The 26,819-nt window shown below is 44.2% G+C and overlaps 1 protein-coding gene across 1 annotated transcript; it reads right to left on the reverse strand.

Moving 5' to 3' along the window:
- Positions 1-397: 397 nt before the first annotated feature.
- Positions 398-25,325, reverse strand: LOC132547248 (uncharacterized). Its single transcript, XM_060211012.1, has 8 exons — positions 25,071-25,325; positions 14,877-15,009; positions 6,629-6,759; positions 4,915-5,021; positions 4,518-4,620; positions 3,300-3,442; positions 1,175-1,352; positions 398-833 (listed from the first exon to the last, which is right to left on the reverse strand). Exons 1-8 carry the CDS (start codon positions 25,323-25,325, stop codon positions 708-710), a joined length of 1,176 nt encoding a protein of 391 aa, XP_060066995.1. The 3' UTR covers positions 398-707.
- Between the last annotated feature and the right edge of the window lie 1,494 nt (positions 25,326-26,819).

Below are 26,819 nucleotides of genomic sequence, written 5' to 3' on the forward strand. Positions count from 1 at the left end.
TAATCTTCTACTGGTTGTGTTATGAGATGAATGTGACCGTGTAGTCACTGAAACGTCACACTCTAATCTTCTACTGGTTATGTTATGAGATGAAGGTGACCGTGTTGTCACTAAAACGTCACACTCTAATCTTCTACTGGTTGTGTTATGAGATGAATGTGACCGTGTAGTCACTGAAACGTCACACTCTAATCTTCTACTGGTTGTGTTATGAGATGAATGTGACCGTGTAGTCATTGAAACGTCACACTCTAATCTTCTAGTGGTTGTGTTATCACATGAATGTGACCGTGTAGTCATTGAAACGTAACACTCTCTTCTTCTACCTGTTATGTTATAAGATGAAGGTGACCATGTAGTCATCAAAACTTCACATTCTAATCTTCTAGTGGTTGTGTTATAAGATGAAGTTGACCGTGTAGTCATCAACACTTCACACTCTAATCTTCCAATGGTTGTGTTATGAAAACTTCTATTCTACTGACATTAACAACCCGAAGAAAAATATTTCCCCTAAAAGATTGAGATGAAATAATACAAAATGTGATAAAAAAGAGAAATGTTCAAGAATATGACTGTATGCTGCATTTCTCATACATTGACAATTATACTGTAAGAAACTTGAAGGGTGAAGATCTCAATTCAGAATTTCCTATTGAGTCTGAAATAAGTTTGCTGGCAGCATTTAACAATAAGTGTCCTGAGCATCAAGTAGTATCAATGCGGATCATGCGGAGTTTGAAATTGTCTGCTAGGACGCAAGCTGCCTCATTAGATCCTCCACAGTAGTGAGACGAGGAAAACACAGTGAGCAGTCTCCCTTTCTGCTGAACCTGTTATTGAACAAATCACTTATTCAGGATTTCTTTTAAGGGCAAGACAAAACATCTGGACTGAAGAGGTATAAACTGTTATCATTCTTATTTTGGTGAGTTCAAGTTTTTGCACATTATTGAAAATTGAAAACTTTTTATATCATTTGCAACAAATCTAGCATATTCAAAGATTTAAATATTTCCATTCATCAAAGAATTTAGCAATCCTTCAAAGTTCAAAAGACAAAACCAAAGGAACCTCATGAAACTCCGCAATCATATCACTTCAAATCCAGCTTTACCTCTCAATATGAAATATATCTCAAATACAGTGAAAGTTTGATTGGCTGACTGATTACCTGGAATCCATTTTCTTGTACTTCATGGGCGCGTATGACATGGGAAAGGTTGTTTCGGTCCAGGAAGCTCATTAGAGCGTCGCAGGAGAAGAAGTGGGCGGTACCACGTCGTGTGTTATAGATAAAACCATCATGATCCTGCAAATCCTTCAAAGTATCAGGGGTCAAAAGGTCATTGCTGTAAACAAAATGGTCAAGGGTAATCAGGTTATAAATATCAACACAAAGGTCATAAGGTCATCAGGTTACTGATAACACGAGAGTCCCGATACATGAAATCAGAAGTATGAATTCAGATTATTTGATAAGTTAGCTCAAATTTCATGACAAAAGTTGTTTTTTGTCAATAAGTCATTTTACCAATCAGAGCAGTAAGTATCAAAATAATTTCAGATAAAAATCCCTTGTCACTTTAATTAATATCAATATTTTCCCAATTTTCTTGAATTAGAAACAAGGCATATGAAAACCTTTACTTTCAATACTCACGCATTAACAGCTCAGAAAGAGCGAAATTCCAATCAATTTATTTAGTATACAAAATCGTGAATGATGCAAATTAAAGCTTAGAGGGTGTGATATGGTTATTGCAGAGAATCTCCCAGGCCAGAAGACTGTCTATCTCTGGATCACATACCTGACAGGATCACTCCAGAGAATTTCCCAGGCCACAGGACTGTCTATCTCAGGATCACATACCTGACAGGATCACTCCAGAGAATTTCCCAGGCCACAGGACTGTCTATCTCAGGATCACATACCTGACAGGGTTACTCCAGAGAATCTCCCAGGCCAGAGGACTGTCTATCTCTGGATCACATACCTGACAGGGTTACTCCAGAGAATCTCCAAAGCTAGAGGACTGTCTATCTCTGGATCACATACCTGACAGGGTCACTCCAGAGAATCTCCAAGGCCAGAGGACTGTCTATCTCTTGATCACCTACCTGACAGGGTCACTCCAGAGAATCTCCCAGGCCACAGGACTGTCTATCTCTGGATCACCTACCTGACTGGGTCACTCCAGAGAATCTCCCAGGCCAGAGAACTGTCTATCTCTGGATCACATATCTGACAGGGTTACTCCAGAGAATCTCCCAGGCCACAGGACTGTCTATCTCAGGATCACCTACCTGACAGGGTCACTCCAGAGAATCTCCCAGGCTAGAGGACTGTCTATCTCTGGATCACATATCTGACAGGGTTACTCCAGAGAATCTCCCAGGCTAGAGGACTGTCTATCTCTGGATCACATACCTGACAGGGTTACTCCAGAGAATCTCCCAGGCTAGAGGACTGTCTATCTCTGGATCACATACCTGACAGGGTCACTCCAGAGAATCTCCCAGGCCAGAGGACTGTCCATCTCTGGATCACCTACCTGACAGGGTCACTCCAGAGAATCTCCCAGGCCTGGGGACTGTTTATCTCAGGATCACCTACCTGACAGGGTCACTCCAGAGAATCTCCGAGGTCACAGGACTGTCTATCTCTGGATCACATACCTGACAGGGTCACTCCAAAGAATCTCCCAGGCCAGAGGACTGTCTATCTCTGGATCACCTACCTGACAGGGTTACTCCAGAGAATCTCCCAGGTCACAGGACTGTGTATCTCTGGATCACATACCTGACAGGGTCACTCCAGAGAATCTCCCAGGCCAGAGGACTGTCTATCTCTGGATCATCTACCTGACAAGGTCACTCCAGAGAATCTCCCAGGCCAGAGGACTGTCTATCTCTGGATCACCTACCTGACAGGGTCACTCAAGAGAATCTCCCAGGCCAGAGGATTGTCTAACTCTGGATCACCTACCTGACAAGTTCACTCCAGAGAATCTCCCAGGCCAGAGGACTGTCTATCTCAGGATCACCTACCTGACAGGGTCACTCCAGAGAATCTCCCAGGCCAGAGGACTGTCTATCTCTGGATCACCTACCTGACAGGGTCACTCCAGAGAATCTCCCAGGCCAGAGGACTGTCTATCTCTGGATCACCTACCTGACAGGGTCACTCCAGAAAATCTCCCAGGCCAGAGGACTGTCTATCTCTGGATCACCTACCTGACAGGGTCACTCCAGAGAATCTCCCAGGCCAGAGGACTGTCTATCTCTGGATCACCTACCTGACAGGGTCACTCCAGAGAATCTCCCAGGCCAGAGGACTGTCTATCTCTGGATCTTTTAGAGGTACAGGCACTTTGTTGATCTTTTCTATATATCCCCCATCATTGTCACTGCTGGGAATTCCACCATGTACACAAAACACCTACAATAAATTGATACTTCAGTTAGAGTGGAAGTTCATTACTGTATATATAGTAAATGACTTTTCTACAGTTTCATTAAACTTTAAAAATTTTATCTGAATCACTGGCCTGGATTGTCTATGTAATAGTGTATATCAACTTCTTAAAGGCTACATAATGGGTATGTATGCTGAGCATCATGAAATTACAGGAAACCATTAATTTTGTGAAACACATACTTTTTCGGTTTTTCATAAAAGTTTGAAGAAATCAACACATGCAACATTAGAACCATCAGAAAAGAAAAGGAATACAAACTAACTAATACACCGCCACTTTTCACAAGAAAAAATGAGCAAAAACAAACTTCAAGTAAGTTACACTTTTAACTTTGTATAAGACATAAATGTATATGCTCCAATGCATGTAAGTATCCCTTTAAGAAGAATTTTTAGATGTCTATTGTGACCTTTGACCCTTTACCTTTGTATACAATAGATGCTGTTGATACATCAGAACATGATGATATGATCTGGTAAATTTGAATCAAGTCTGTTGGGAGATGAAATGGCTTAAAGCTAGAATGGATGATGATGGGATACAACATTGATAGAAATTGATGACACATAGGGGGCACCCTAAGGTGGTATAAAAAAGATTTCATTTCACTCTTCTCATTTAACATAACAAGAGAATTGACAGATCTGATGAATGTTACATCAATAAATGCTAGTTCCAAAAGGGACAATTTTGATAGGATTTAAGTGTGAAAAATGACAAAGGGCAATAACTCCTAAATTATGCAAAAGCGAGTAATGGTTCTTATCCATTGCACTTCTCCTTATCAAGATCTATCTAGCTTTGAAGTTTCATGTTGATACCTCTTATAGTTTTTGTGATATTCTCCAGACAAAATTATGATGGACAGATGGACAAATACACAGACACATGGACAGAAAAACGATGGCTAATTGCATCCCAAACTATATGCTCTCCCATCTGAAAGCATAACAACTGAATCATTGCTTAAGATATAACAGGAAATGACTTCATCTTCTGTCAAAATTTGAAGTAACACTCAAATGTCTGATTTACCCGGTCATCCACTGTGGCAGCAATAGGCATCACATCGAAACAATCATTCACTGCTTCCCAGATTTGCAGACCGATTGCATCACCAAACTTTGACAGACATTCCCTACAACAGGAGACATTATCATCATCAAGTCCTACTTGCTGCTCAACTTTTTACAAAAGGAGATTACATCAAACACAAGCGAATGGAGAGTTTGAATGAACACGAAATCTACAAAAAAAATAATTTCAGAAATTTTGTTATTGCCCCATAAACAATTGAAGTAATTTAGAGGCAGGATCTCTTTGTAATAGCCGTCGCTTACATCACTGAACAACTGGGAGGCTTACAGCATTTTCCAGCTTGCTGAGAAACACAAACAGCATCTAGAAACTTTAAGTCTTTTCTGATACTCACGATTTAAAAGAAAACATTTCCTGTACACTTCGTAGTTCATGGTTTCCTCTCAATAGGTAAAATTTACCAGGAGCCAGTAACTTTTGGGCAAACAAGTATGATACCACCTGAAAACAAAACAAGACCTTATCTGAAACACTTCACACAATTATATTTTCTGTGGTTTTTTTCCCACATCACAATCAGCTGATTATGATAAATATCTCATACATGTAATTTCTAATTTTCCAGATGATTTTTTTTGCAGAATATTGGTTCCCAGCCCCTGAGGTTTACTTTTCAAAATTTGCTGATTTTTAGCTTCCAACCCTACAATTTTATGTAAATGTTGTAGGGGTAAATTGTGAAATATACTTAAAAGTATTAAAACTGATAAAACTTTTACTTCCAATACCCCAACCTCCCCCACAATTTGAGTTTTTCGTGTCCCAAACTTTGAGTTTCCCCTGTACCATACATTGACTTCCAATACCCCAACCTCCCCCACAATTTGAGTTCTTCTTCTCCCAAACTGAGTTTCCCTTGCCCCAAACTTTGACTTCCAATACCCCAGCCTACCCTACAATTTCGCTTTTCCATTCCCCTACTTTCCCCAAACACCAAGATCCTCTCCTTAAACGCCTTGTTCCCCTTCTCCAAACTCCCAGATTCCCTGCTCCAAAACATTTATTTTCTTTCCTCCTATACTCCAAGTTATCCTCCCCATCATTAGCAGCTACCTCCTCCCAAACTCTGGAAAACACTTTTACCTTTATGTTTACTTTGTGCATTCCCTCTCCTGCCCTCAATTCTGACTAAAATTGGTGCTTGCCCTTACCTCCACACCGAATTGCTCTCAATCCACGTAGATTCTGACTAAAATTGGTGCTTGCCCTTACCTCCACACCGTATTCCCCTCGATCCACGTAGATTCTGACTAAAATTGGTGCTTGCCCTTACCTCACCACCGTATTCCCCTCGATCCACGTAGATTCTGACTAAAATTGGTGCTTGCCCTTACCTCACCACCGTATTCCCCTCGATCCACGTAGATTCTGACTAAAATTGGTGCTTGCCCTTACCTCACCACCTCCACGTAGATTCTGACTAAAATTGGTGCTTGCCCTTACCTCACCACCGTATTCCCCTCGATCCACGTAGATGACTAAAATTGGTGCTTTCCCTTACCTCCACATCGTATTCCCCTCGATCCACGTAGATTCTGACTAAAATTGGTGCTTGCCCTTACCTCCACACCGTATTCCCCTCGATCCACGTAGATTCTGACTAAAATTGGTGCTTTCCCTTACCTCCACACCTATATGTATCCTATATGTATGTCCCATCTATCTCCCTATATGTATGTCCCATCTATCTCCCTATATGTATGTCCCATCTATCTCCCTATAAAATTATATGTCTCATCTATCTCCCTATATGTATTCCCCTCGATCCACGTAGATTCTGACTAAAATTGGTGCTTGCCCTTACCTCACCACCGTATTCCCCTCGATCCACGTAGATTCTGACTAAAATTGGTGCTTTCCCTTACCTCCACACCGTATTCCCCTCGATCCACGTAGATTCTGACTAAAATTGGTGCTTGCCCTTACCTCACCACCGTATTCCCCTCGATCCACGTAGATTCTGACTAAAATTGGTGCTTTCCCTTACCTCCACATCGTATTCCCCTCGATCCACGTAGATTCTGACTAAAATTGGTGCTTGCCCTTACCTCCACACCGTATTCCCCTCGATCCACGTAGTCGCCGAGGAACAGAAATGAAGCAGGTGTCAGAAGAGGACCCATTCTCCAGAGTGCTTTCTCAAAACAAACCAGATCGCGGTAGTTACCATGGATATCCCCTAAATAAAGATAAATAATGGATTAAAAAATAAGGCATGAAACTCCTCATTCCCATGTATAATACAACCTTGACAAACGATGGCCTTAGAAGTTGAGACAGTATAGGCCATGTATGTATGTCCCATCTATCTCTATATGTATGTCCCAGCTATCTCCTTATATGTTTGTCCCATCTATCTCCCTATATGTATGTCCCATCTATTTCCCTATATGTAAGTCCCATCTACCTCCCTATATGTATGTCCAATCTACCTCCCTATATGTATGTCTCATCTATCTCCCTATAAAATTAAACGTCCTATCTATCTCCCTATATGTATGTCCCATCTATCTCCCTATATGTATGTCCAATCTACCTCCCTATATGTATGTCCCATCTATCTTCCTATATGTATGTCCCATCTATCTCCCTATATGTATGTCCCATCTATCTCCCTATATGTATGTCCCATCTATCTCCCTATATGTATGTCCCATCTATCTCCCTATATGTATGTCCAATCTACCTCCCTATATGTATGTCCCATCTATCTTCCTATATGTATGTCTCATCTATCTCCCTATATGTATGTCCCATCTATCTCCCTATATGTATGTCCCATCTATCTGCCTATATGTATGTCCCATCTATCTCCCTATATGTATGTCCCATCTATCTCCCTATATGTATGTCCCATCTATCTCCCTATATGTATGTCCCATCTATCTCCCTCTATGTATATCCCATCTATCTCCCTATATGTATGTCCCATCTATCTCCCTATATGTATGTCCCATCTATCTCCCTTTTTGTATGTCCCATCTATCTCCCTATATGTATGTCCCATCTATCTCCCTATATGTATGTCCCATCTATCTCCCTATATGTATGTCCCATCTAACTCCCTATATGTATGTCCCATCTATCTCCCTATATGTATGTCCAATCTACCTCCCTATATGTATGCCCATCTATCTTCCTATATGTATGTCCCATCTATCTCCCTATATGGAAGTTTCATCTATCCCCTATATGTATGTCTCATCTATCTCCCTATATGTATGTCTCATCTATCTCCCTATATGTATGTCTCATCTATCTCCCTATATGTATGTCCCATCTATCTCCCTATATGTATGTCCCATCTATCTCCCTATATGAATGTCCCATCTATCTCCCTATATGTATGTCCCATCTATCTCCCTATATGTATGTCCCATCTATCTCCCTATATGTATGTCCCATCTATCTCCCTATAAAATTATATGTCTCATCTATCTCCCTATATGTATGTCCCATCTATCTCCCTATATGTATGTCCCATCTATCTCCCTATATGTATGTCCCATCTATCTCCCTATATGTATGTCCCATCTATCTCCCTATATGTATGTCCCATCTATCTCCCTATATGTATGTCCCATCTCTATCTCCCTATATGTATGTCCCATAAATCTCCCTATATGTATGTCCCATCTATCTCCCTATATGTATGTCCCATCGATCTCCCTATATGTATGTCCCATCTATCTCCCTATATGGATGTCCCATCTATCTCCCTATATGTATGTCCCCTCCCTATATGTATGTCCCATCTATCTCCCTATATGTATGTCCCATCTATCTCCCTATATGAATGTCCCATCTATCTCCCTATATGTATGTCCCATCTATCTCCCTATATGTATGGCCCATCTATCTCCCTATATGTATGTCCCATCTATCTCCCTATATGTATGTCCCATCTATCTCCCTATATGTATGTCCCATCTATCTCCCTATATGTATGTCCCATCTATCTCCCTATATGTTTGTCCCATCTATCTCCCTATATGTAAGCTATCTATCTCCCTATATGTATGTCCCATCTATCTCCCTATATGAATGGCCCATCTATCTCCCTATATGTATGTCCCATCGATCTCCCTATATGTATGTCCCATCTATCTCCCTATATGTATGTCCCATCTATCTCCCTATATGAATGGCCCATCTATCTCCCTATATGTATGTCCCATCGATCTCTCTATATGTATGTCTCATCTATCTCCCTATATGTATGTCTCATCTATCTCCCTATATGTATGTCCCCTCCCTATATGTATGTCCCATCTATCTCCCTATATGTATGTCCCATCTATCTCCCTATATGTATGTCCCATCTATCTCCCTATATGTATGTCCCATCTATCTCCCTATATGTATGTCCCATCTATCTCCCTATATGAATGTCCCATCTATCTCCCTATATGTATGTCCCATCCATCTCCCTATATGTATGTCCCATCTACCTCCCTATATGTATGTCCCATCTATCTCCCTATATGTATGTCCCATCTATCTCCCTATATGAATGTCCCATCTATCTCCCTATATGTATGTCCCATCCATCTCCCTATATGTATGTCCCATCTACCTCCCTATATGTATGTCCCATCTACCTCCCTATATGTATGTCCCATCTATCTCCCTATATGAATGGCCCATCTATCTCCCTATATGTATGTCCCATCGATCTCCCTATATGTATGTCCCATCTATCTGCCTATATGTATGTCCCATCTATCTCCCTATATGTATGTCCCATCTATCTCCCCCCTCCCTATATGTATGTCCCATCTATCTCCCTTTTTGTATGTCCCATCTATCTCCCTATATGTATGTCCCATCTATCTCCCTATATGTATGGCCCATCTATCTCCCTATATGTATGTCCCATCTATCTCCCTATATGTATGTCCCATCTATCTCCCTGTATGTATGTCACATCTATCTCCCTATATGTATGTCCCATCTATCTCCCTATATGTATGTCCCATCTATCTTCCTTTATGTATGTCCCTTCTATCTCCCTATATGTATGTCCCATCTATCTCCCTATATGTATGTCCCATCTATCTCCCTATATGTATGTCCCATCCATCTCCCTATATGTATGTCCCATCTACCTCCCTATATGTATGTCCCATCTACCTCCCTATATGTATGTCCCTTCTATCTCCCTATAAAATTATACATCCCATCTATCTCCCTATATGTATGTCCCATCTATCTCCCTTTATGTATGTCCCATCTATCTCCCTATATGTATGTCCCATCTATCTCCCTATATGTATGTCCCATCTATCTCCCTATATGTATGTCCCATCTATCTCCCTATATGTATGTCCCATCTATCTCCCTATATGTATGTCCCATCTATCTACCTTTATGTAAGTCCCATCTATCTCCCTATATGTATGTCCCATCTATCTCCCTATATGTATGTCCCATCTATCTCCCTATATGTATGTCCCATCTATCTCCCTATATGTATGTCCCATCTATCTCCCTATATGTATGTCCCATCTATCTACCTTTATGTATGTCCCATCTATCTCCCTATATGTATGTCCCATCTATCTCCCTATATGTATGTCCCATCTATCTCCCTTTATGTATGTCCCATCTATCTCCCTATATGTATGTCCCATCTATCTCCCTACATGGATGTCCCATCTATCCCCTGTATGTATGTCCCATCTATCTCCCTATATGTATGTCCCATCTATCTCCCTATATGTATGTCCCATCTATCTCCCTATATGTATGTCCCATCTATCTCCCTTTATGTATGTCCCATCTATCTCCCTATATGTATGTCCCATCTATCTCCCTATAAAATTGTATGTCCCATCTATCCCCTTTATGTATGTCCCATCTATCTCCCTATATGTATGTCCAATCTATCTCCCTATATGTATGTCCCATCTATCTCCCTATATGTATGTCCCATCTATCTTCCTTTTTGTATGTCCCATCTATCTCCCTATATGTATGTCCCATCTATCTCCCTTGATGTATGTCCAATCTATCTCCCTTTATGTATGTCCCATCTATCTCCCTATATGTTTGTCCCATCTATCTCCCTATATGTAAGCTATCTATCTCCCTATATGTATGTCCCATCTATCTCCCTATATGTATGTCCCATCTATCTCCCTGTATGTATATCCCATCTATCTCCCTTTATGGATGTCCCATCTATCTCCCTATATGGATGTCCCATCTATCTCCCTATATGTATGTCCCATCTTTCTCCCTTTATTTATGTCCCATCTATCTCCCTTTATGTATGTCCCATCTATCTCCCTATAAAATTATATGCCTCATCTATCTCCCTATATGTATGTCCCATCTATCTCCCTATAAAATTGTATGTCCCATCTATCCCCTTTATGTATGTCCCATCTACCTCCCTATATGTATGTCCCATCTATCTCCCTATATGTATGTCCCATCTATCTCCCTATATGTATGTCTCATCCATCTCCCTATATCTATGTCCCATCTATCTCCCTATATGGAAGTCCCATCTATCTCCCTATATGTTTGTCCCATCTATCTCCCTATATGTATGTATCACCACCAGAGGTCCCAACGAATACAGGCCTTCTGAGTGGGAAGCTGCCCCACCAGAAAGCTGCAGACATGAACTCATGAAAAGAAGACCCATTCAGAAGGGCCCAGGATGCAGCGAGGGCCCTGACCTCATGAGCCCGCACTTTCACTCTCGCCCGAGCCTGATCATCAGAATACTAGTAAGCATACTTAATCACCAGGCAGTCCCACCTGGAAACCGACTGGGAGGAGATATCTCGTTGTCCCTGTTTGATGGGAAAAAAAACCAGACAGGATCGAGAGCCTCCCTCTACTGTGGGGCCAGCTGCTGAATGATGGGTCTATCCAGAGCGAAGCCTCTGATTAGGGCAGAAAGAGAGGAGGACAAAACTATCTCTTTCCTTCCCTAAAACGCAAGGGCACCGGCAATAGCTGTACGATAGCCAACAATAGTGCCAGGTGCCAGATTGCAGTCCCTAAACAGAGAGAATAGGAAATCCGCAATCAACTGCACAGAGGCATCAAACTGATCAACCTCCCTGCTGACACACCAATCAAAGAAGATCACGCGATGCGATCTGACACCTCTCGAGAAAAGCCTGCCGTGGCGAGGCTTCCTGAGATAGCCTCCACGCGTGAAAGTGCAGGATCTCTGGTGGAGAGTGTGTCGTTCTGGACAGAGGCTGGCGAAGGAGATTCAGTCGGGTGGGGAGAGCCAAGGGCTCCTCAACCAGAAATGACAAGAGCTCCAGAAACCAAGGTTGCCTCGGCCACAGAGGGGCTATCAGAGGTAAGGAGCAGTGATGCTCCAGGGTTTTCTGTAGCACCCTGCCCACCAGATTGAAGGGAGATAATGCATATGCATACATCCCATCCCAGTCCAGAGAAAGGGCGTCCACAGCACAAGCCTTTTGGGTGGGACCGGGGAGATGAAGGTTGGCAGCTGGTTGTACAGGGAAGTGGCAAACAGGTCTACAAGAGGTCTGTCCCACACCTGACACCTGTCCCACACCTGCCAAAAGAACAGCCCTTATCTCGAGTACATTGATGTGCTCCGAGAGCTGTTTGCCAGACTACTCCCCCGAGTGGCATTGGCCGTTGAGGTAAGCTCCCCATCCTGTCAAGGACGCATCCATGAACAGTGTCATAGAGGGGACGGGCTTGGTCAGAGCACCCTGCGGAGTTCTCCTGAATGGTCTACCATCGAGCGAACTCCCTGACCGACTGGCTAAGCGGAATCCAGGCCTCCCACTTCCTGGATGACAGAACCCAGTTGGACAGGAGGAACATCTGGAGAGGTCTGATGTGAAGCCTCCCTAGGGGGACCACATCTGCCAGGGAGTTGAGATACCCCAGAAAACAGAGGAGCCAACGTACCTGGACATGCGACCAGGCAATGAAGGTCAGAGCCAGAGCCAGAGCCCTAGCCTTCTCGAACTTCTCCAGAGATGGAAAGGCTAAGCCCCGAACAGTGTGGAAACGGTTCCCCAGGAAGACGAAGTCCTGAGATGGGGAAACCTCTGACTTCTCTCTGGAAGGAATGAAGCCGAATCTGAGCAAGAGTTTCAGGACCAGATGAGTGTCCTTCACTAGCGATTCCATGAGCATGAGGGAGTTGTCGAAATAGATGTGGACGTCTATTCTGCGTGAGTGAAGGAATCCCACGACCACCTGCAGCAACTTGATGAACACCAAAGGAGCTGTCGTGAGCCGGAAGGGCATGGCCCATAATTGGAAGACCCTGCCGTTGCACGGAGGAACTTCCGTGCTGACTTCTTGATGGGGATATGGAAGTTGGCATCCTTCAGATCTACTGAAGTTACCCACATTCCGTCCCTCACAGAGGCTATCATGCCCCGTGGGGTCTCCATCTTGAAGTGAGGAGAATCTACGTGCCTGTTGAAGGCACTGAGATCTATGATCGGACGCCACGCCCCGGATTTCTTCTGAACCAGAAACATTCTGGAGTAGACATAGGCACCTCCTCTACCGCGCCCTTGGCCAGCATTGTCCCTACTTCCTCCTGGAGCGCCCGAGGCTTTTCCTCATCCTCCGGAGGGGGAAAGAAAATCTGCTGGACCAGTCTCGAAGGAGGAGGATACCTAACCCTCTCTGACCACTGACCACTTTCAATACTGAAAACCGCCTGGCCAACATGACGTTGGAGAGCAAGGAGACCTGCAAGCCCGCCGATACTCTCAAAGCCATGTTCAGGGCCGAGGTGATTCTGTCCTGTACAAACCTCCGCCCCGAAAATCCGGGAGACATCAGCCCAGAGGGCCCGCATCCCAGAGAGAGCATGCTGAGCCTCAGCTTCAGCAGCCTTGGGGCCATCTTCCCCCTGGGAACCCTCCTCACTGGTAGGGTCATCATCAGACAACTCGGATGGGTCAATATCCGAGCACCCAGGAGAAAGATGAACAACATCGTCTAACTCTGCCATACCTGCGCCCTCAAAATCTCCTCCTCGATAGGGACCGAAGTCTCTCTGGGAGGAACTTCAGAAAGTGAGGCTCTTCCATATGGTGAGGCTGTAGGCTTGGGTCTAAGACTCGAAGCCGACCCCTGGAACTCGGAGACCAACTTGTCCACGTGGGAGGCAGAAGTCCTAAAGGTCCGGCAAACCTTCTTAAGACCGGCCGACAAGGCCCCTGAAGTAGCAGAACATTGGGGGGACTTCATACTGCTTAACCATCTCCTAACGGAGAGACCAACCCACACGGATTCCATGAGGGAAAACCCATAGGGTTAAACCCAAACATCTGAGGGAATGGGAATGGTCCCATGGGCTGGGAGTGACCCCAGAACTGGCCATCACGGCCTGTCTGAGTCTGGGGCTGGCCACCCTGTACGAAAAACATGAATGGACTGCCACTCCCACCAGGTGGACACCCAGATATGTACGGGCTAGGCCCTTAACTGCTGGGATACTGCTGGTACCCAGAACCATCTGCAGCCTTGCCTGGGCGGCCCAGGGTTGAATGCCTGCAGGCACCCGTATACCCAGAACCCCGGGGAAAAGGTGACCGGAAACCGGATGCCTGGCCAGAAAAGCTAACCCCTTGGGGGAAACTTCCTGGGTAGCCTTGCACAGGGAACTCTGGACTGGACCGGTACTGACCAGAACCAGCAAGCAACCTGTGAGGGCGGAAGAAAGGCCCCGCACTGACACAAGGATTAGTAAACTGCCAGAGTCATTAATCCCCGTAGCCACAGACAACCCTGACAAGAAATCTGTGGCCCCAGAACCAGCACTCGAAAGTACAGGTCCAGAGTCAAGGTGGCTCCCATCAACAACACCACCTGGCGCGCCGGGATCACTGAATGAATCAGTGGCCGGCGGTCGGAAGTCCCTACCCGACGGTAACGCCATCAGCAGCCAGGAGCTGCCGGCCAATTCGGAGATTGGTTTATAGACCACTAATAGAGTAACAATATACTCAAACAACAACAGCAGTACAAAGAGAAAGAGTAAGAAAAGCTCTCAGCTCATACACCTCGGCACTCGTTGGCATAAAGGTAAGAGGAAGGGAGATCACTCTATGTTCCTGCTGTGATGGCTTATGGATCGTAGGGAGGGTGGGGATTGTTGGAATCTTTTATTGTTGGGATACAAAGATGGGTGTAGCTACTGTCTTTGCATACTAAAGTTATGGTAATTATTACTGAAATGAAAATCTGAATTTTAGGAGTGTGACTGTAGATGTTCGAACTTTGCAAACATGTACATAATGAATTCCGATCTTCATTCATTACCCAAGATGTAGACAGGTGATTTTAATTTGATTAAACGTGGCTCGCTACTCAGAGTATCCTTGACCTGACGACACAATGTCAACAAACATTTGGCAAGTGCGCCTCTCTCCACTTGACCCCAGTCGTGTTGACCCTGAAAGCATAACAAAACCTAAAATTAATATTAGAAATATTACATGTGTATGGAACAGCAGGGAACTGATGACAGCAACACTGTGTGCAGCTGCTTCCTCAAACAGTTTTACTGGCATAGCCCCAAAATGACCTCTATAATATAAGTTGTATAAAAAATGTTTTGTAAATCCTTTTTAGAGGTGATAAAATTTAAGAAAAAATTGAGAGAATTTGTCAAATGTCCTTAAGCCTGATATAATTATGCAGTCCACAATATACCATTCAATACATCCTTCAATCAATCATTTAAAGAGACCAATCTTTTCTTCAAAATTTGTTTGCCTTCCTCTGAGGATGGCGCTGACAAAATTTGGTCAAAATTGACTCATTCATGCATAAGTGATAATGATTCAAAGTAAAAGTTGACAGATGGCTGGGCATCCGAACAAATGCTGTGGTATGCCAAAGGGACAATCATCTAAAAACAAAGTAAAATAATCAGGGATTTTCCAGGAAAAGAGGTGATGTTTTGTGTGTGTTATCAGGGATTTTCCAGGAGAAGAGGTGATGTTTTGTGTGTGTTATCATGTATTTTCCAGGAGAAGAGGTGATGTTTTGTGTGTGTTATTAGGGACTTTCTGGGAGAAGAGGTGATGTTTTGTGTGTGTTATCAGGGATTTTCCAGGAGAAGAGGTGATGTTTTGTGTGTGTTATCAGGTATTTTCCAGGAGAAGAGGTGATGTTTTGTGTGTGTTATTAGGGACTTTCTGGGAGAAGAGGTGATGTTTTGTGTGTGTTATCAGGGATTTTCCAGGAGAAGAGGTGATGTTTTGTGTGTGTTATCAGGGATTTTCCAGGAGAAGAGGTGATGTTTTGTGTGTGTTATTAGGGACTTTCTGGGAGAAGAGGTGATGTTTTGTGTGTGTTATCAGGGATTTTCCAGGAGAAGAGGTGATGTTTTGTGTGTGTTATCAGGGATTTTCCAGGAGAAGAGGTGATGTTTTGTGTGTGTTATTAGGGACTTTCTGGGAGAAGAGGTGATGTTTTGTGTGTGTTATCAGGGATTTTCTGGGAGAAGAGGTGATGTTTTGTACGTGCTATCAGGGATTTTCTGGGAGAAGAGGTGATGTTTTGTGTGTGCTATCAGGGATTTTCTGGGAGAAGATGTGGTGTTTTGTGTGTGTTATCAGGGATTTTCCAGGAGAAGAGGTGATGTTTTGTACGTGTTATCAGGGATTTTCCAGGAGAAGAGGTGATGTTTTGTGTGTGTTATCAGGGATTTTCTGGGAGAAGAGGTGATATTTTGTAAGTGTTATCAGGGATTTTCTGGGAGAAGAGGTGATGTTTTGTGTGTGTTATCAGGGATTTTCTGGGAGAAGAGGTGGTGTTTTGTGTGTGTTATCAGGGATTTTCCAGGAGAAGAGGCGGTGTTTTGTGTGTGTTATCAGGGATTTTCTGGGAGAAGAGGTGATGTTTTGTGTGTGTTATTAGGGACTTTCTGGGAGAAGAGGTGATGTTTTGTGTGTGTTATCAGGGATTTTCTGGGAGAAGAGGTGATGTTTTGTTAGTGCTATCAGGGATTTTCTGGGAGAAGAGGTGATGTTTTGTGTGTGCTATCAGGGATTTTCTGGGAGAAGATGTGGTGTTTTGTGTGTGTTATCAGGGATTTTCCAGGAGAAGAGGTGATGTTTTGTACGTGTTATCAGGGATTTTCTGGGAGAAGAGGTGATGTTTTGTGTGTGTTATCAGGGATTTTCCAGGAGAAGAGGTGATGTTTTGTACGTGTTATCAGGGATTTTCTGGGAGAAGAGGTGATGTTTTGTGTGTGTTATTAGGGATTTTCTGGGAGAAGAGGTGATGTTTTGTGTGTGTTATCAGGGATTTTCTGGGAGAAGAGGTGATGTTTTGTGTGTGTTATCAGGGACTTTCTGGGAGAAGAGGTGATGTTTTGTGTGTGTTATCAGGGATTTTCCAGGAGAAGAGGTGATGTTTTGTGTGTGTTATCAAGGATTTTCTGGGAGAAGAGGTGATGTTTTGTGTGTGTTATCAGGGATTTTCCAGGAGAAGAGGTGATGTTTTGTGTGTGTTATTAGGGACTTTCTGGGAGAAGAGGTGATGTTTTGTGTGTGTTATCAGGGATTTTCTGGGAGAAGAGGTGATGTTTTGTATGTGCTATCAGGGATTTTCTGGGAGAAGAGGTGATGTTTTGTACGTGCTATCAGGGATTTTCTGGGAGAAGATGTGGTGTTTTGTGTGTGTTATCAGGGATTTTCCAGGAGAAGAGGTGATGTTTTGTACGTGTTATCAGGGATTTTCCAGGAGAAGAGGTGATGTTTTGTAAGTGTTATCAGGGATTTTCTGGGAGAAGAGGTGATGTTTTGTGTGTGTTATCAGGGATTTTCTGGGAGAAGAGGTGATGTTTTGTAAGTGTTATCAGGGATTTTCTGGGAGAAGAGGTGATGTTTTGTGTGTGTTATCAGGGATTTTCCAGGAGAAGAGGTGATGTTTTGTGTGTGTTATCAGGGATTTTCTGGGAGAAGAGGTGATGTTTTGTGTGTGTTATCAGGGATTTTCCAGGAGAAGAGGTGATGTTTTGTGTGTGTTATCAGGGATTTTCTGGGAGAAGAGGTGATGTTTTGTGTGTGTTATCAGGGATTTTCTGGGAGAAGAGGTGATGTTTTGTGTGTGTTATCAGGGATTTTCTGGGAGAAGAGGTGATGTTTTGTAAGTGTTATCAGGGATTTTCTGGGAGAAGAGGTGATGTTTTGTGTGTGTTATCAGGGATTTTCTGGGAGAAGAGGTGGTGTTTTGTGTGTGTTATCAGGGATTTTCCAGGAGAAGAGGCGGTGTTTTGTGTGTGTTATCAGGGATTTTCTGGGAGAAGAGGTGATGTTTTGTGTGTGTTATTAGGGACTTTCTGGGAGAAGAGGTGATGTTTTGTGTGTGTTATCAGGGATTTTCTGGGAGAAGAGGTGATGTTTTGTGTGTGCTATCAGGGATTTTCTGGGAGAAGATGTGGTGTTTTGTGTGTGTTATCAGGGATTTTCCAGGAGAAGAGGTGATGTTTTGTACGTGTTATCAGGGATTTTCCAGGAGAAGAGGTGATGTTTTGTGTGTGTTATCAGGGATTTTCTGGGAGAAGAGGTGATGTTTTGTGTGTGTTATTAGGGATTTTCTGGGAGAAGAGGTGATGTTTTGTGTGTGTTATCAGGGATTTTCTGGGAGAAGAGGTGATGTTTTGTGTGTGTTATCAGGGATTTTCTGGGAAACAGGTGATGTTTTGTGTGTGTTATCAGGGATTTTCTAACATGGATCTGGATGGATGAGATGTAGGAGTAACCAGGTACTCTACCATAGATCTGGATGTAGGAGTAACCAGGTACTCTAACATAGATCTGGATGGAGGAGTAACCAGGTACTCTAAAAGGGATGACGTTGGAGGAGTAACCAAGTAACATGTATCTGGATGGAGGAGTAACCAGGTACTCTAACATGGATCTGGATGGAGGAGTAACCAGGTACTCTAACATGGATCTGGATGGAGGAGTAACCGGAGGTAGGAGTAACCAGGTACTCTAACATGGATCTGGATGGAGGAGTAACCAGGTACTCTAACATGGATCTGGATGGAGGAGTAACCAGGTACTCTAACATGGATCTGGATGGAGGAGTAACCAGGTACTCTAACATGGATCTGGATGGAGGAGTAACCAGGTACTCAAACATGGATATGTTTGGAGGAGAAACCAGATACTCTAACATGGATGAGGTTTGAGGAGTAACCAGGTACTCTAACATGGATCCGGATAGAGGAGTAACCAGGTACTCTAACCTGGATCTGGATGGAGGAGTAACCAGGTACTCTAACATGGATCTGGATGGAGGAGTAACCAGGTACTCTAACATGGATGAGGCTGGAGGAGTAACCAGGTACTCTACTATGGATGGAGGAGTAACCAGGTACTCTAAAAGGGATGATGTTGGAGGAGTAACCAAGTAACATGTATCTGAATGGAGGAGTAACCATGTACTCTAACATGGATCTGGATGGAGGAGTAACCAGGTACTCTAACATGGATCTGGATGGAGGAGTAACCAGAGGTGTGACAAGGTTTTCTAACATGGATCTGGATGGAGGAGTAACCAGGTACTCAAACATGGATGAGGTTGGAGGAGTAACCAGGTACTCAAATATGGATGAGGATGGAGGAGTAACCAGGTACTCTAACATGGATGAGGATGGAGGAGTAACCAGGTACTCTAACATGGATCTGGATGGAGGAGTAACCAGGTACTCTACCATGGATCTGGATGGAGGAGTAACCAGGTACTCTACCATGGATCTGGATGGAGGAGTAACCAGGTACTCTAACATGGATCTGGATGGAGGAGTAACCAGGTACTCTAACATGGATCTGGATGGAGGAGTAACCAGGTACTCTAACATGGATCTGGATGGAGGAGTAACCAGGTACTCTAACATGGATCTGGATGGAGGAGTAACCAGGTACTCTAACATGGATGAATCAGGAGGAGTAACAAGGTACTCTAACATGGATATGAATGGAAGAGTAACCAGGTATTCTTACATGTATCTGGATGGAGGAGTAACCAGGTAACATGGATCTGGATGGAGGAGGTACTCTAACATGGATGGATGGAGGAGTAACCAGGTACTCAAATATGGATGAGGATGGAGGAGTAACCAGGTACTCTAACATGGATCCGGATGTAGGAGTAACCAGGTTTTCTAACATGGATCTGGATGGAGGAGTAACCAGGTACTCTAACATGGATCTGGATGGAGGAGTAACCAGGTACTCTAACATGTATCTGGATGGAGGAGTAACAAGGTACTCTAACATGGATCTGGATGGAGGAGTAACCAGGTACTCTAACATGGATCTGGATGGAGGAGTAACCAGGTACTCTAACATGGATCTGGATGGAGGAGTAACCAGGTACTCAAATATGGATGAGGATGGAGGTGTAACCAGGTACTCTAACATGGATGAGGTTGGAGGAGTATCCAGATACTCTAACATGGATCTGAATAGAGGAGTAACCAGGTACTCTACCATGGATCTGGATGGAGGAGTAACCAGGTTTTCTAACATGGATCTGGATGGAGGAGGTACTCTAACATGTATCTGAATGGAGGAGTAACCAGGTACTCTAACATGGATATGGATGGAGGAGTAACCAGGTACTCTAACATGTATCTGGATGGAGGAGTAACCAGGTATTCTAACACAGTTCTGGATGGAGGAGTAACCAGGTACTCTAACATGGATCTGGATGGAGGAGTAACCGGAGGTGTAACAAGGTTTTCTAACATGGATCTGGATGGAGGAGTAACCAGGTACTCTAGCATGGATCTGGATGGAGGAGTAACCAGGTACTCTAACATGGACATGGAGGAGGATCTGGATGTAGGAGTAACGAGGTATTCTAACATGTATCTGGATGGAGGAGTAACCAGGTACTCTAACATGGATCTGGATGGAGGAGTAACCAGGTACTCTAACATGGATCTGGATGGAGGAGTAACCGGAGGTGTAACAAGGTTTTCTAACATGGATCTGGATGGAGGAGTAACCAGGTACTCTAACATGGATCTGGATGGAGGAGTAACCAGGTACTCTAACATGGATCTGGATGGAGGAGTAACCAGGTACTCTACCATGGATCTGGACGGAGGAGTAACCAGGTACTCTACCATGGATCTGGATGGAGGAGTAACCAGGTTTTCTAACATGGATCTGGATGGAGGAGTAACCAGGTACTCTAACATGGATCTGGATGGAGGAGTAACCAGGTACTCTAACATGGATCTGGATGGAGGAGTAACCAGGTACTCTAACATGGATGAGGATTGAGGAGTAACCAGGTACTCTAACCTGGATCTGGATGGAGGAGTAACCAGGTACTCTAACATGGATACTGGAGGAGTAACCAGGTACTCATGGATCTGGATGGAGGATGGATGAATTGGAGGAGTAACCAGGTACTCTAACATGGATGTACTCTAACAGGATGGAGGAGTAACCAGGTACTCTAACATGGATCTGGATGGAGGAGTAACCAGGTACTCTAACATGGATCTGGATGTAGGAGTAACCAGGTACTCTAACATGGATGAGGCTGGAGGAGTAACCAGGTACTCTAACATGGATGAGGCTTGAGGAGTAACCAGATACTCTAACATGGATGAGGCTGGAGGAGTAAGCAGGTACTCTAACATGGATCTGGATGTAGGAGTAATCATGTACCCTAACATGGATCTGGATGGAGGAGTAACCAGGTACTCTAACAATGTATAAGAACAGTGAACTCCAGTCAGAAGTAACCAGCTAGTCTAACATGGATCTGGATGGAGGAGTAACCAGGTACTCTAACATGGATCTGGATGGAGGAGTAACCAGGTACTCTGCCATGGATCTGGACGGAGGAGTAAACAGGTACTCTAACATGTATCTTGATGGAGGAGTAACCAGGTACTCTACTATGGATATGGATGGAGAAGTAACCAGGTACTCTAAAAGGGATGATGTTGGAGGAGTAACCAAGTAACATGTATCTGAATGGAGGAGTAACCATGTACTCTAACATGGATCTGGATGGAGGAGTAACCAGGTACTCTAACATGGATGGATGGAGGAGTAACCAGGATACTCTAACATGGATGAGGTTTGAGGAGTAACCAGGTACTCTAACCTGGATCTGGATGGAGGAGTAACCAGATACTCTAACATGGATGAGGCTGGAGGAGTAACCAGGTACTCTAACATGGATCTGGATGGAGGAGTAACCAGGTACTCTAACATGGATGAGTTTGGAGGAGTAACCAGGTACTCTAACATGGATCCGGATAGAGGAGTAACCAGGTACTCTAACCTGGATGGTTGGAGGAGTAAACAGGTACTCTAACATGTATCTGGATGGAGGAGTAACCAGGTATTCTAACATGGATCTGGATGGAGGAGTAACCAGGTACTCTAACATGGATGAGGATGGAGGAGTATGCAGGTACTTTAACATGGATCTGGATGGAGGAGTAACCAACCAGGATGGAGGAGTAACCAGGTACTCTACCATGGATCTGGACGGAGGAGTAACCAGGTACTCTACCATGGATCTGGATGGAGGAGTAACCAGGTACTCTAACATGGATCTGGATGGAGGAGTAACCAGGTACTCTAACATGGATCTGGATGGAGGAGTAACCAGAGGTGTAACAAGGTTTTCTAACATGGATCTGGATGGAGGAGTAACCAGATACTCTAACATGGATCCGGATAGAGGAGTAACCAGGTACTCTAACCTGGATCTGGATGGAGGAGTAACCAGGTACTCTAACATGGATCTGGATGGAGGAGTAACCAGGTACTCTAACATGGATCTGGATGGAGGAGTAACCAGATACTCTAACATGGATCCGGATAGAGGAGTAACCAGGTACTCTAACCTGGATCTGGATGGAGGAGTAACCAGGTACTCTAACATGGATCTGGATGGAGGAGTAACCAGGTACTCAAACATGGATATGTTTGGAGGAGTAACCAGGTACTCTAACATGGATCTGGATGGAGAGTAACCAGGTACTCTAACATGGATCTGGATGGAGGAGTAACCAGGTACTCTAACATGGATCTGGATGGAGGAGTAACCAGATGAGAAACCAGGTTTACTAAAATGGATCTGGATGGAGGAGTAACCAGGTACTCTAACATGGATCTGGATGTAGGAGTAACCAGGTACTCTACCATGGATCTGGATGGAGGAGTAACCAGGTACTCTAACATGTATCTGGATGGAGGAGTAACCAGGTACTCTACCATGGATCTGGAAGGAGGAGTAACCAGGTATTCTAACATAGATCTGGATGGAGGAGTAACCAGGTACTCTAACATGGACCTGGATTGAGGAGTAACCAGTAAACATGGATCTGGATGGAGGAGTAACCAGGTACTCTAACATGGATGGAGGAGTAACCAGGTACTCTAACATGGATGAGGCTTGAGGAGTAACCAGATACTCTAACATGGATGAGGCTGGAGGAGTAACCAGGTACTCTAACATGGATCTGGATGTAGGAGTAACCAGGTACTCTAGCATGGGTATGTTTGGAGGAGAAACCAGGTACTCTAACATGGATGAGGTTTGAGGAGTAACCAGGTACTCTAACCTGGATGGAGGAGGATGGAGGAGTAACCAGGTACTCTAACATGGATCTGGATGGAGGAGTAACCAGGTACTCTAACATGGATGGATGGAGGAGTAACCAGGTACTCTAACATGGATCTGGATGGAGGAGTAACCAGGTACTCTAACATGGATCTGGATGGAGGAGTAACCAGGTACTCTAACATGTATCTGGATGGAGGAGTAACCAGGTAGTCTAACATGGATCTGGATGGAGGAGTAACCAGGACTCTAACATGGAGGAGTAACCAGGTACTCTAACATGGATCTGGATGGAGGAGTAACCAGGTACTCTAACATGGATCTGGATGGAGGAGTAACCAGGTACTCTAACATGGATCTGGATGGAGGAGTAACCAGGTACTCTAACATGGATGGAGGAGTAACCAGGTAACATGGATCTGGATGGAGGAGTAACCAGGTACTCTAACATGGATCTGGATGGAGGAGTAACCAGGTACTCTAACATGGATCTGGATGGAGGAGTAACCAGGTACTCTAACATGGATGGATGGAGGAGTAACCAGGTACTCTAACATGGATCTGGATGGAGGAGTAACCAGGTACTCTAACATGGATGGATGGAGGAGTAACCAGGTACTCTAACATGGATGGATGGAGGAGTAACCAGGTACTCTAACAGGGATCTGGTTGGAGGAGTAACCAGGTAACATGTATCTGGATGGAGGAGTAACAAGGTACTCTAACATGGATCTGGATGGAGGAGTAACCAGGTACTCCATCATGGATGAGGTTGGAGGAGTATCCAGATACTCTAACATGGATCTGGATGGAGGAGTAACCAGGTACTCTACCATGTATCTGGATGGAGGAGTAACCAGGTACTCAAACATGGATCTGGATGGAGGAGTAACCAGGTACTCTAACATGGATCTGGATGTAGGAGTAACCAGGTACTCTACCATAGATCTGGATGGAGGAGTAACCAGGTACTCTAACATGGATCTGGATGGAGGAGTAACCAGATAATCTAACATGGATCTGAATGGAGGAGTAACCAGGTACTCTAACATGGATCAGGATGGAGGAGTAACCAGGTTTTCTAACATGGATCTGGATGGAGGAGTAACCAGGTACTCTGCCATGGATCTGGACGGAGGAGTAAACAGGTACTCTAACATGTATCTTGATGGAGGAGTAACCAGGTGGATCTGGATGGAGGAGTAACCAGGTATTCTAACATGGATCTGGATGGAGGAGTAACCAGGTACTCTAACATGGATCTGGATGTAGGAGTAACCAGGTACTCTAACATGGATCTGGATGGAGGATTAACCAGGTACTCTAACATGGATCTGGATGGAGGAGTAACCAGGTACTCTAACAGGGATGAGGTTGGAGGAGTAACCAGGTAACATGAATCTGGATGGAGGAGTAACCAGGTACTCTAACATGGATCTGGATGGAGGAGTAACCAGGTACTCTAGCATGGATCTGGATGGAGGAGTAACCAGGTACTCAAACATGGGTATGTTTGGAGGAGTAACCAGGTACTCTAACCTGGATCTGGATGGAGGAGTAACCAGGTACTCTAACATGGATGAGGCTTGAGGAGTAACCAGATACTCTAACATGGATGAGGCTGGAGGAGTAACCAGGTACTCAAACATGGATCTGGATGTAGGAGTAATCAGGTACCCTAACATGGATCTGGATGGAGGAGTAACCAGGTACTCAAACATGGATCTGGATGGAGGAGTAACCAGGTTTTCTAACATGGATGAGGTTTGAGGAGTAACCAGGTACTCTAACATGGATGAGGTTTGAGGAGTAACCAGGTACTCTAACATGGATCCGGATAGAGGAGTAACCAGGTACTCTAACCTGGATCTGGATGGAGGAGTAACCAGGTACTCTAAAATGGATGAGATTGGAGGAGTAACCAGGTACTCTAAAATGGATGAGATTGGAGGAGTAACCAAGTAACATGGATAAGGCTGGAAAAGTAACCAGGTACTCAAACATTGATGAGGCTGGAGGAGTAACGAGGTACTCTAACATGGATGAATCAGGAGGAGTAACAAGGTACTCTAACATGGATGAGGCTGGAAGAGTAACCAGGTACTCAAACATTGATGAGGCTGGAGGAGTAACCAGGTACTCTAGCATGGATCTGGATGGAGGAGTAACCAGGTACTCTAACATGGATGAATCAGGAGGAGTAACAAGGTACTCTAACATGGATGAGGCTGGAAGAGTAACCAGGTACTCAAACATTGATGAGGCTGGAGGAGTAACCAGGTACTCTAACATGGACCTGGATTGAGGAGTAAACAGGTACTAAAACATGGATATGGTTAGAGGAGAAACCAGAAACTCTAACATGGATGAGGTTGAAGGAGTAACCAAGTAACATGGATCTGAATGGAGGAGTAACCAGGTACTCTACCATGGATCTGGACGGAGGAGTAACCAGGTACTCTACCATGGATCTGGATGGAGGAGTAACCAGGTACTCTAAAAGGGATGACGTTGGAGGAGTAACCAGGTTTTCTAACATGGATCTGGATGGAGGAGTAACCAGGTACTCTACCATGGATCTGGATGGAGGAGTAACCAGGTACTCTAAAAGGGATGACGTTGGAGGAGTAACCAAGTAACATGTATCTGGATGGAGGAGTAACCAGGTACTCTAACATGGATCTGGATGGAGGAGTAACCAGGTACTCTAACATGGATCTGGATGGAGGAGTAACCAGGTACTCTAACATGGATCTGGATGGAGGAGTAACCAGGTACTCTAAAATGGATGAGGTTGGAGGAGTAACCAGGTACTCTAACATGGATCTGGATGGAGGAGTAACCAGGTTTTCTAACATGGATCTGGATGGAGGAGTAACCAGGTACTCAAACATGGATATGTTTGGAGGAGAAACCAGATACTCTAACCTGGATCTGGATGGAGGAGTAACCAGGTACATCTAACATGGATCATGGATGGAGGAGTAACCAGGTACTCTAACATGGATCTGGATGGAGGAGTAACCAGGTACTCTAACATGGATCTGGATGGAGGAGTAACCAGGTTTTCTAACATGGATCTGGATGGAGGAGTAACCAGGTACTCTACCATGGATCTGGACGGAGGAGTAAACAGGTACTCTAACATGTATCTTGATGGAGGAGTAACCAGGTACTCTACCATGGATCTGGACGGAGGAGTAAACAGGTACTCTAACATGGATCTGGATGGAGGAGTAACCAGGTACTCTAACATGGATCTGGATGGAGGAGTAACCAGGTACTCTAACATGGATCTGGATGGAGGAGTAACCAGGTACTCTAACATGGATCTGGATGGAGGAGTAACCAGGTACTCTAACATGGATCTGGATGGAGGAGTAACCGGAGGTGTAACAAGGTTTTCTAACATGGATCTGGATGGAGGAGTAACCAGGTACTCTAACATGGATCTGGATGGAGGAGTAACCAGGTACTCAAATATGGATCTGGATGGAGGAGTAACCAGGTACTCTAACATGGATCTGGATGTAGGAGTAACCAGGTACTCTAACATGGATGAGGTTGGAGGAGTATCCAGATACTCTAACATGGATCTGAATAGAGGAGTAACCAGGTACTCTAATATGGATGAGGTTGGAG

The sequence above is a fragment of the Ylistrum balloti genome, unplaced genomic scaffold, assembly GCF_031769215.1.
Source record: "Ylistrum balloti isolate Yb309-2 unplaced genomic scaffold, AGI_CSIRO_Ybal_v1 Utg369940, whole genome shotgun sequence".
NCBI lineage: Eukaryota > Metazoa > Mollusca > Bivalvia > Pectinida > Pectinidae > Ylistrum > Ylistrum balloti.

Coding starts and splice junctions, on each gene's coding strand:
- LOC132547248 (XM_060211012.1), bottom strand. CDS start 25,325: ATGCTAGAGTACCTGGTTACTCCTCCAGCCTCATCAATGTTTGAGTAC. Junction 4,621..4,914: donor GAAATGTTTTCTTTTAAATC/GTGAGTATCAGA, acceptor CTCCTGTTGTAG/GGAATGTCTGTCAAAGTTTG. Junction 834..1,174: donor TACAAGAAAATGGATTCCAG/GTAATCAGTCAG, acceptor GTTCAATAACAG/GTTCAGCAGAAAGGGAGACT.